The 12292-nt window shown below is 32.8% G+C and overlaps 1 protein-coding gene across 1 annotated transcript; it reads left to right on the plus strand.

The window, feature by feature from the left end:
* The first annotated feature begins 340 nt into the window (after window positions 1-340).
* LOC131934525 (ATP-dependent zinc metalloprotease YME1 homolog) lies at window positions 341-11962 on the plus strand. The gene is made up of 19 exons (XM_059290563.1): window positions 341-649; window positions 3207-3359; window positions 3558-3705; window positions 3856-3969; window positions 4310-4443; window positions 4659-4825; window positions 6237-6310; window positions 6477-6559; window positions 6709-6799; window positions 6980-7039; window positions 7813-7905; window positions 8065-8197; window positions 8459-8521; window positions 8848-8960; window positions 9164-9208; window positions 9333-9443; window positions 9601-9752; window positions 9870-10070; window positions 11249-11962. The coding sequence occupies exons 1-19, from the start codon at window positions 602-604 to the stop codon at window positions 11480-11482; spliced, it is 2217 nt and encodes a 738-aa protein (XP_059146546.1). The 5' UTR covers window positions 341-601; the 3' UTR covers window positions 11483-11962.
* Window positions 11963-12292: the final 330 nt, after the last annotated feature.

Here is a 12292-nt window from a genome sequence, read left to right on the forward strand (position 1 = left end):
TAGAATCTATACTAAAGTATCAAGAACATTCTAGATATCTAGGTTATAATCTGAAGTATCCGTAATCCCCTCCCCCGACTCTTCTGTGCATTGCATAAGTTTGTTCGAAGTCTTTTAGCTAATAAGTTACATTTACCATCATTTCCGCGAATTGTGTTTAATCCAGGTTTAGCATTTCAAAAGGCTGAAATCAAATTACCACATAATTAATTATCACCCTTGATATACACCTTTGAAATTTTAGCGACACGGTTTATTCATAAATATAAAAATTAAAAAATTGATTTGTGATGGTAAAATAATGAAAACAGCATAAAGTACTTACTTAGGCCTCTCTCTTGTCGCTTGTTATTAAAAAATCTGGTAAATGTAGTTTCAGTCTTGTCGGTCACCGTTTTATAAGCCTGACTTTAAAAAATCAATAATTAATAAATAACAGTAAATATTGCATGACGTAAAACTAAAACGACAAGCGATACAACATAAACAACAGTAAAACAAAAATCATAGGCTGGACAGAAGGCTCTGCTAGATTTGTAGCTTTAAAATAACAAAAGATTTCAGTACTTCACTACGCTACCAAGTCCAAAAGCGAAACAGAATGTCGTCAGCATTGGCGCAGTCGTTCTATCTTTGCCAGCAGACTCAGGTAGGACTAATGTCAATAAATCTAGATCTACTAATCTAGGTTAGATCTAGATCTATACTTAATCTCATATTCACTAAATGCCTTAAAAATTGTGAACTTATAATTATATCGTTTGTTACGTAATTCATTCATGTTATTAAAATTGGCATGTTGAATGGGGTGTTAGGAAATTGCGAAAAGCGAAATGGCGCGGCGGTAAACTGCGAGAAAGGCGCGAAACGACCGGTCACGTGACATTTTTGTCTCGCTTATTACCACCACCCGATACTTGCGCTGGGTGGTGTTAAAATACGAACATATCTGCAAAAAATTTGCCGCACCCGATTTACAGTGGTATTTGATGCAGACTTCAAACATTTTCATTTACATTGTTAAAACTTCCGATTTTTCCGTCGCTAGACATTCTGATGACTTTTCAACTTCCTCATCTTTAGAATACCACCTTGTTGAAACTGCCCGAAATACCGCCGACGATAGATCATCTTCTTTCTTTTGTGTGGAACACAAGATTATACCAATTCATAATGAATTCACGTTAAATTTTTAAAAATAATGTTGACTGAGACGGTATTTTCCTCTCGCTTATGAGAAAACGAGAGCGGGCGATGACAGTAGCACAGCAACGATGTTAGGATTTTTTAATAGATAGATCTATATCTATGGATCTTAGTGTCTATCTTTCTATCTATATATAATAATGAAAACTGGATAAAAAAAATAACAATTAACACTCGTGTTAAAGCCCGCCTTTATTAAAGGGTATGGTTTTAAGCATATGCTTGTTTAGTTTAAAACAAAAAAATAATTTAAATAAATAAGCATAAAACAAAACTTTTTTTTCGCAAAAGATGTCTCGCTATTTACCCATGGTTCTGCAGGTATATCTGGCATTATCTTTTCGCAGTTAACCGCCTCGCCATTTCGCTTTTAGCGCCTTGTAATTTCCCAACACCCTGTTGATTGTTGCAGTGTAAGCCTATACTTTTACTACACTACTACTAGTAAAAGTACTGTACTGAGTACAGTAATGTCAGTAATGGTCAGTGTAATTAAGAGCAGGGTGGATTTAATTTTAATCAAACATTAAAAACTGTACCATGTGACAGTACTGCCTCATCTATGACTTTATTATTAAAAGTCACTTTTGCTTATAAGTTTGTATATTTATTTTTTAGTTTGTTGGTTCTGCACTATGATCTAGATCTATGTCAACATTAAATTGCTGACACACAAAAAAAATCGGGCAGTCCTATTTTTTCAGATCACGTGCCACCTAGGGTAAAGATTTAGCGTAACGGTGAGCGTACAGCGCAAATGCGGTCTTCAGCATGATGCGGAGCAAACCACGCGAATGCGGCCAAAATAATTTGTTAAAAACAAGTACATAAGCACAATAAATAATTGTTTTTTCAAACTGCATTATTTCAGGCCTTACATATGTCATATAAATCTTTATCTTAAGCAATGGATTTATTTAAATTAGGATACAATTTAATTAAAATAATATTTAGCATAGTTTTACCTTATGGTTAAGAGTAGCCTCCCTTTAAAATTTTAACAGAAAATATTTTACTCGAATGGTCTGTGAGTTGCTGGCTGAAAATACAGTTTGATAGCCACATATAAAAAAAGCATGCAGCCAGTGTTAATGTTTTGGTTTTAATTTTCCCCACCTAAAAAGGGCACTGTGGGTAATTTCAATGCATGTAAATTGTGCTAATTCATTATTATTTAGACATTAGCTTACATAATTTACTCATTTGTATTTAATATAAGGTTCGAGCTCAGAAAAGAACATAGAAGAAAGAAATTGATGTTTTTAAAAGATAAATTTATGATATGACGCCTTTTTAGATGTGTATAGTACAGGTGCCTTTCTGATCAGGAAAGACACGAGGATGATGAAGAAGAGTTTACGTGTTTCTGTGACCTCAGGATAGTTTAATCAGCACCATGCTCAGCCAAAATATGTGTTTTTAAAAAAAAACATTTTGGCTGAGGTGTGATGTCTTTTAAGATGTGGGGGGGGGGGGGTCTGGCATTTTGTGACAAAGCATGACAGTGGGGAGGGGAAGCATGTTGTCATTTATGAATGATCCCTAAACCCACAGGATAATTGTGGTCTCGTTAATATTAACAGTAACCCAATAATTTTTTTCTATTAGCACCTCCCCCCCCCCCCCCCCCCCCCAACAAACAAACTTTGATATATCTTGACAACAAATCTACAGTAGTTTAGACTCTCCTTGCATAACGTGAATTCCAATTTTTTAGAAGAGTTTGTTGTTAGACTTGTTTAAAAAATTGTTCGCCATAGGGTTGTCAGAGATTTAACGAAAAAATAAAAATAAAATCCTGATTAATGCATTTGTATCTGAAATGCGTGCACTTCATTGCATTACCATCCTACTATCGTACTAAATATAAACTATAAATTAGTCTCATTAGTTTCTCATTAAATACTGTTTCATAATTAAAAGATTGTTTTACTATTTTGGATTGTTGTTGAATACTTTTGATTGCTATTGAATATTGAAGTTAAATATTTTGTTTTTAGATTGCCGCAGCAGTCTCTCACTTAACCTCTTTTGTGGGTAGTGTCAGAGCTATGTCCAGTCATAAAAACAGATCAGTAAATCACAGTAGCAAGCACAGTGGACACACACAAAGTGTAACATCAGGACAGGACAAGAAAAGAGAATTAGATGAGGTATTTTAAACTTTGCTTTCCAGTTTTATCAAGCTTATCACATAATTAACTTTAAAACTTTATTTTTAAGAAAAATGTAAATTGTACATTAAATGTTATAACAAAATTAAGATCGTAATTTGCTTGAAGTAAAAAAAAAAGATTGTTTTCTGTATGCTGTATGCTGCTGCTTTAAGAAAATGTTTTGTGTTCCAACAGTTCCAACCATTACAAATATCTGATATGAAAATAATTTTCAAAGACATGACAGCCATATTAACCACTCCAACCACTGCCTTAGCTGGTAAAAAAACAAACTGGTCACAGTGTCATGTATCAGCCAGTACATTCTTTGAGAACAAAACAGGTAACGCCATTTCAAAATGGATAATTCAGAGTTTAATGTTCTTTACATTCTTAAATATTGCTGTCTTGACAGTCATTTTTTAAAAATAAAAAAATGTATATATTGCTTATTGTTTTTTAAATAGGTAATTTTTTTTTCTGTGATCAACAGGTTTCCCTAAAACACATTTACTAGCAGATAACCATTCGACTTTGTCAACTGTAAAGACAGCAGCACAAGACCCATTGTTCAGAAAAATATTTAAATCTTTGATAAGTTCACATTGTAAGTGTTCTGGAAGTTTAACATACAACATCAAAATTAAAAAAAAATTTTTTTGCGTCTGCAATTATATTTGTTTAATGTTAAGCAGAAGATGTGAATGCATTTTGAATGAACTTCAGTAAACATTAATTTTTCAAAATCAGTTTGTAATAAAGAAAAAATAAAATAATTATCTAATGCACATTAAGCTCATGGTAATTGCTGTTTAGGTGTACAACGGATATGCATTTATACATACTGTCCCATCTTGATGAAAAGATTCTTAGCAACCTATGGCTGAAAGTGTGAAACACTGCAAAATAACCAAAAACATCAACTTGCTTTTAATTAATTTGTATAGATATACAGCAACGCGGCTTTAAGACACACAGATCAGAGCGAAATCTTGGAGTTGGTGTTGGCTCTAAGAAAGATTCACCAGATTCATTTCTTGACAACTTTCAAGACTTGTTTGGCGGTCGCTCAGAGAAGCAAGTATGTTGTGATTTTATTTTGTTTATATACTAACTTCCTTACAATGGCTTTAAAATTTAAATATCTTGTCCTTTCTTTTGATAGCTTTTAACATTATAAAATTATGTGAATTTTAAATTTGTAATAGGGTTTACATTCTAGTAAATCAGAATATCTTTTAAAAATACATTTTGTTCTTAATTAAGATTAACTTTTCCATTTTTTTTATTAAACAGAGTGACCAACAAGGAACAAAAGTCGGCAACCTGTTTAACCCAACTTCACTTTCTTCTAAGTCTCATTCTGATCTTGATCCTGAGTTGGACAAAAAACTCAAGATAGCATTTGCCGAAGGTTATAGAGCTAAAGAAGAGGTTCCGAAGAAAAAGTGGCCAGGTATAAGGTTAGTAACCAGTTCTGTCAGTCGAGAATTTTACAAATGATTTATCTTTGTTAAACAGTGACGCTCATAATAAAATTTTGTTTAAATAACTTGCATTTTTAGAGTCAATTTTGTAAAGGAATACCAGTTACTTTTGATGTCCAGTTTAATATAGCTAAATTCCAATACAAATTGTTTTCCAATGTTGTCTATCCCCTATGTAAACAATACAGGTTCCATTTTCCATGTAACTTTCACATGATAAATGTAATTGTTGTATTGAGAAGTCTATAATTTTGTGGTTAAGCACAGTATACCCACACAGTGGAGGTCAGTTGTTAAAACGTTTTTCTTAACTCAGCTTCGCGTTTGTTTGTTTGGATGTTTGTTGTTAAAATTGACATCGAAAATTAGCCCACTTCTGATTGCTCTACAGACCTGAAATTTGGCATGCATGCTACTTTCGCCTAACAATTTCAGATGCAATCATAAAAACTAGCAATTAGTGACCGTAATTAGCTTAATTTAATTACGCCCCAAGGACCATAAAATTGAGGACATGATTTCTAAAGATACCGACAAGACTTGAAGCCTATTGACACAGTTACTTCGGCCCCAATCGATGTGAGCGCGCTGGCCGTGATCGTATAGTGGTTAGTACTTCGCGTTGTGGCCGCGACAACCCAGGTTCGAATCCTGGTCGCTCAAGATTTTTAGTCCGTGTATTTATAAACACTTTTTTAAAAACCACGTTTTTCATGTGTAGCAACGGACTAAAAAGGAGAACGGACACGGTAACACATTGTTAACGGTGACACGGTTGGTACGCTGGGCATGCTAAAATACACATAAACACGTTTTTCCTTAACTCAGCTTCGCGTTTATTTGTTTGTTTATGGGAGATTTGATCACGTGATTCGTGAGTAGATCTCCACGCCAGCAACGTAAATTACACCCTTTCTCTGTTTAAAGCGTATCAGTCGCTCAAGATTTTTTTAGTCCGTGTATTTAAAAACACTTAGTCAAGTCATACTTAATCAAGTGATTAGATAAAGTAGAAAATAAACTATATAAAAAACTTTTTAAAAACCACGTTTTTCATGTGTAGCAACGGACTAAAAAGGAGAAAATAAAATACTTTAAAAAAACTTTTTAAAAAACCACGTTTTTCTTGTGGACTAAAAAGTAGAAAATAACTATTTACATACATTTGATGACAAAAAACGTGGGTCGGGCAGATGGGTCGGGAAATTTGATGGTGAACGTACCCACGTTTTTTGTCATCAAATGTATGTAAATAGTTATTTTCTACTTTTTAGTCCACAAGAAAAACGTGGTTTTTTAAAAAGTTTTTTTTAAGTATTTTATTTTTGTATTGTTAATATTGGTTTCTTCAGCATTGATTTAATTTTGTCTGTTTTCGGCTCAACAGAAATTTCATTATTTTGGCATTTATTTTGTGGCTTGCCTACCAATTGCTGAGTGCTAAGATTTCAATAAAAACAGGTAAAGGCTAATTTTTAACACACATATCTTAGTTAAAAGTAGTATTATAACAATTTTTCAACTGTCCTTTTAAAAACATTTTTAAAATGTCCAATGCATATGTGAGAATAGAAGTAAATAAATACACAAAAAATATTTTGCATTTTATTTTCTATGGACGACATAGGTGGCTCACTTGGTTTTCTGAACAGCATTTCATATGAAGTAAATGCAGAAGATGTAAATGTTACTTTTGCAGATGTAAAGGGGGTATGTCTTTACTTTTTTAATTTTTTTTTTACATTTAAATAGCTGTTGTTGTCATTAGTTACATTTTTAGAAAATCTAATTTTCTGTCTAAAAGAATATATAAAATTTTCTTTTTTAACTTTTTCATGTACATAAACATTGTTGTTTAGGCTGATGAAGCTAAACAAGAACTGCAAGATGTTGTTAATTTCCTTAAAGATCCAGAGAAATACACATCATTGGGTGCTAAGCTACCTAAAGGTAAGTCATTTAGATATTTTAACACCAAATTCTGATAATTAACCAGGTAAGTTATATAGATATATAAAAAAAATCGTTTAATAATGTTAATTTAAGATTTTCGTATTTTAACGTATACTATTGTCATCAAGTTATGAAATGTCAGGTCTTTACTGACAATAACATATTTTTGTTTTCCAGGTGTTTTGCTAGTTGGTCCACCTGGAGTAGGAAAAACATTACTAGCCAGAGCTGTTGCAGGTACTAAACTTTAACAATGCTATGATGTTTTTGGATAATATTCTACAGCCCAGACATTTTTTGTCTATTTTGTCTTACACTTATTAAAAACAACTTAAGTCTAAGCTGTGTAAAAACAATTATGAATCTAATAATTTAGGAATTTATGTTATAAAATTTGCAAATGCAGACAACTTAAAAAATTATTTTAAAAATTTGCAAAAATCACTTTTCTAATACAAACTTTGATTGGCTGTTGTTGGAACAGGACCATAAGTTTGTTTTAATGCTTCCTGCTTAGCGTGCTGTGATACACATTTAAAAATAAATCAATTATTTAGCACTCAAGTTTGGTAATTCTGTATTATTCAAACAATGGTACATCAGCATGTATTTTAAAAAAATTATTTTAGTTGTGAGGATAATTAAGAAACTTAGTCATTAAAAATACATTTTAAGGCTGCCCTATACAAAAAGAAAATATAAAAAAAATTACATAGGGGAAATAACTAGATATTTGTGAAACCAGTCTGGTGAGTTGTGTTGATGAATGATGTTCTAAATCTTATATCTGTGGTCAGCTGTAGTAATGGGTTAATAATACCTTAGCAAAAAATTAAGCTTTCACAAAATAACAATTTATTTGTATAATGAGTTTATACTACAACATATAATTAGCATTTTATTCAAGATATTTATTTCATTAGAGATAAGACTGATACAGACCTTTTATCTAAAGCTGGGCTGGTCTCATACAATAATTTGAGCACATCTTTGTCTCTTTACCTCTGCAGGAGAAGCTGGTGTGCCATTTTTTCATGCTTCAGGTTCTGAATTTGATGAGTTGTTTGTTGGTCTTGGAGCTAAACGTATTAGACAACTTTTCAGTAAGCTCTTCAAAACATTTTAACCAACTGAACTGAGTTTTTTTTTTTTAGCACAGTTTAATCTTGTAACTTACAAATATTTGTTTACATTATTTTTAAGGTGTAAGTTATTGAAAGTGCATTAATAGTTAATGTTAATTTTTTTTTTCTTCTTTCTAGGTGCTGCTAAAGAACAAGCTCCATGTATTATATTCATTGACGAATTTGATTCAGTAGGTGCCAAAAGGACAAGTTCTGCTATCCATCCTTACGCTAATCAGACAGTGAATCAGCTACTGAGTGAAATGGATGGGTATGTCCATAATGTGATAAGAGTTTAACCTTTTATTGTATCTTACTGTTGGTAGCATCTACATTTCATGGGCTAGGTTCATCATGTGATAGAAGCTTTAACCTCTGAATTATATCTAACTGTTAGTGGCACCAATATATCATGTAATAGCTGAACTGAGCTTCTAATAGAAACCTGGCATTTAGCCTTATCTTTGAATCATTAATTCAATGAACTAAAAGAGTAAAGACTGGTACTAACTAAGCTTGGATGTGGTTTCAGGTTTCAACAGAATGAAGGTATTATTGTGATGGGAGCCACAAACAAGGTGGATAACATGGACAAGTAAATCATTTTTTTACTAGGTCGCGGTGGGCATTTATGTGTTGGTGGGTGGGTGGTTGGTTGGTTGGTTGTATAGTCAAATCTTGTTATTCAATACTTACCCTTTTCCAAACAGTCAACTAACACATTTTCTTAGCTGTAGTAATTCATTGCTCTGATATATTGAAAATATTTTAATTTTGCTTATGTTATGTGTGGGGAAAGGTGGCTTTGAAGTGTTTCCTGACTTTTTTTAGGTTGAATATTACTCTTCTGGTTTGTTTACTTTATCATTGTGTATCCTAAAAACAAGAAGGTCTGAAATATCCTAAATTTGTTAATTTTAGAGCTCTGAGGCGCCCTGGCAGATTTGATGTGGAAGTCACAGTGCAGTTACCTGATTTGAAAGGAAGAAAAGAAATCATTGAGTTGTACATCAGTAAAATCAAGAAAGATCCAAGTAAGTTGAATGCATGATAATACAACTTAAAGCACTTCTGAATTAAGTCTATACTTAATTTTATGGATGCTTTTTTGTTTCAATTTCTATGTTGATAGCAAAATAAGTAATTTCTTATTATTTAAAAAAAATGAATTAACAATGACGTTTTCTATAGTCGTGTTGAGTAAAAAATGCAATGATTCTTTGCTATGTTATTTCAGATGTTGATGTAGATAAACTAGCTAAGGGTACCACTGGTTTTTCTGGTAAGTTCTTACCACACAGCCAATACATAAAATTTACCACTGTGTCTGCCTTTTTTGAGTGTACCCTTTTTTACTTGCTACTTCCTGTGCTGATCATTGAAATGTATTGTACCATAAAATTTAGGGGCTGAACTGGAGAATTTGGTGAACCAGGCAGCACTGAAGGCAGTTATAGATGGACAAGACACAGTCACTATGAGCCATTTGGAATATTCCAGGGACAAAATAATGATGGGTACATTTTTTTGGTCACATACTGCATTGTAATAAAATAAGGGAAAATATAAAACAGCTACAATACTTTATGTTCGCAGCTGATAATCCTACATATTTAATGGAACAATACCTTTGAAGATTTTTGAATAAATAATGTGTGTTGTTTTCTGTGGTAGGCCCAGAAAGGAAGTACAGAATACCAGATGAAGAAACAAATTTAATCACCGCCTATCATGAGGCAGGCCATACACTGGTTGCGTACTTCACTAAAGATGCCACTGCCCTGCACAAAGTGACCATTATCCCCAGAGGGCAGTCTTTGGGGCATGTGAGTTTTTTAAAACTTTAATTATCATAGCTGAAGCAGAGTGGGCACACAATTTGTTTAGTTGTTATTCCAAGTCAGGTTGAAGTATTTTACAAGAGAGATTTTTCTTTGACGCAGACATCGTTCATTGAAGAAAAAGAAGTGTACAACCGAACAGTCTCACAGTTGAAGGCAGCAATGGACACGTCCATGGGGGGCAGGGTGGCAGAGGAGCTGATATACGGGCCAGAGAAAGTGACAACAGGAGCCTCATCAGACCTACAGCAAGCTACACGAGTAGCCACAGCTATGGTCATGGCTAACGGAATGTCTGAAAAAGTATGTCTGTTTACATTTGTAACTGCCCAATTGACTTTTTGATGGTGTCTCTGTGCCATTTTCTTTTGTATACAATCCTTTAAATTTCAGTTGATTTGATAATTTATTGAATGAACTAATCATGAAGTAAGTAAAGCACATACATGTCAGTCCAATTAGGCAAACCTGCCTTTACTCTGACATGTGAAAAAAACCTCTATAGGTAAAAAGTATCCATTTTCAGTCCCAAGATTAAGCAACACACTTAATTTTGATTTTTAGTATTTTTACTTTCTCGTATATACGAAGTATAGAGAAAGTCTTGTAATCGTGCAAAAAAAAAAAAATCGAGATTTTTGCAAATCTCGACGTTTTGCATCTCACTGATACGGAAAAACATAATTTTGCAATCTTGTCCGTATGTCTGTGTGTCTGTGTGTGTGTCTGTGTGTGTGTGTGTCCGTGTGTAAACACGATAACTTGAGTACCGTTACAGCTAGGTTGATGAAATTTCATATATAAGTATTTTATCAAAATCGTAGATCCGTATCAACTTTTGAGCGATTTCCGATAACCGGAAGTGGTACTTTTCCTACTTTGAATTTTTCAAAAGCCTATAACTTGAGTACTATTTCAGATAGATAAATGAAATTTCATACGTAAGTAAAAGATCTAATTCTCTACCTTCTATTAAATTTTGAGTCATTTCCGTTGACTGGAAGTAGTACTTTACGCTACTTCCGATTTCTCAAAAAACTAATGTAAATTTTAAAAGTAATAATAATATTGCGCACTATTATGCGCTTTTTTATTTCGCGTTCACTTGGTGTGCAATTAATTTGTCTACGAGATTTTATTCTATTTTTAAAACTTTAAGTATTTAAAATGGATTAAAAATCATGTCTATAGCCCGAGTTCCCATCCCCTGTTATTTTATATAAGAATATTCGAGAAAGTTTAGGGGAGATCACTCCCGGTTTATTTCTTTGTTTGCTTCCAACTTTCTTGTTTTTGAGCATTTATTTTTTGTCCTGATGTTTATCTACTTGTACCTGTTTTTTTTTCTATAGACTTTTGTACATGTTGGTTTTTGTGTAAAAAATAAATCCTCTAAAATTTATTCATGTTATGTTACATGTAGATTTTTTATTTCCCGTACACATTTTATTTCTCTAACTTATTGTTATGTTATTGTTCAGGTTGGGCTGAGGAGCTTTACAGATGAAGTGGAGTTAAGTCCAGTACAAAGGGAAATAATTGACAGCGAAATCAGACGTCTACTACAAGAATCCTACGAGAGGGCCAGAACCATACTCCGACAGCACAACCATGAACTAGTCAATCTAGCACAGGCGCTCATGAAATACGAAACTTTAGACAAAGATGAGATCAAAATGGTTATTGAAGGGAAAAAGTTGAACAGGACTTTATGATCCATGAAATTTATTTTAAACTCTTGACAAACTTATTTAACATTTCAACTGGCAAGCCCTGCTACAAGTCGAAGAAATGAAATTTTTTGGATTCCTTTGAAGCTGTTTTGTGTAACCACTGGTGTAGTACAAGTTTGCCAAAAGCCCGAGTGGTTTTAAAAAATTTCAAGTCCAACTTTTCTTAACTCATGAGGGGAAAAATACAAGGTTCATTTAATATTTACTTGATAGTAACTTTTTAAACATTTTCTTGTAAGAGCTGATGACTAAGTTTTAATGATATTTTAAATCATTATTTTATATGACTAATATTCAGGATCCATATTTTAGACTAACTTTGAGATCATTGTAGTATTTATAGGCTGCCCGTATAATTTTATCTGCTATTTTAGGGTGAATTTTAACATGTACTTTTAGTAAGTCGAACATTTTTGTTACAAGCGGATGGAGTATCTGGAGGTGCTACTGACTGAATCTGTGTTAATAAAAAAAAAAAGTGAATGGAAATTATCTTTCTATTTTCAGTAAATTTTACATTTAAAAGAAAACTTAAAATATTTTTTTTGTACTGTGTAAAGGAAATATTTCAACTATTCCTCTTTAATATTTAATATTTTTATTTCCCGTACATATTATTATATGTTTTGCCCCTCCCTCTAAACCTAATCTCAAGATATTCCCAGTTCATTACAAAATTCTCTATCCCACAGTTGAAATATTTCTTTCCTCTGGTTCATTTGTTTGTACATTTGATGTGACTCCAAACTGGTAAAATCAGCTCATAGTGTAATTATTGCCCCATCACAAAAC

The sequence above is a fragment of the Physella acuta genome, unplaced genomic scaffold (genome assembly GCF_028476545.2).
Source record: "Physella acuta isolate Inbredline_101_S28 unplaced genomic scaffold, ASM2847654v3 ptg000109l, whole genome shotgun sequence".
NCBI lineage: Eukaryota > Metazoa > Mollusca > Gastropoda > Physidae > Physella > Physella acuta.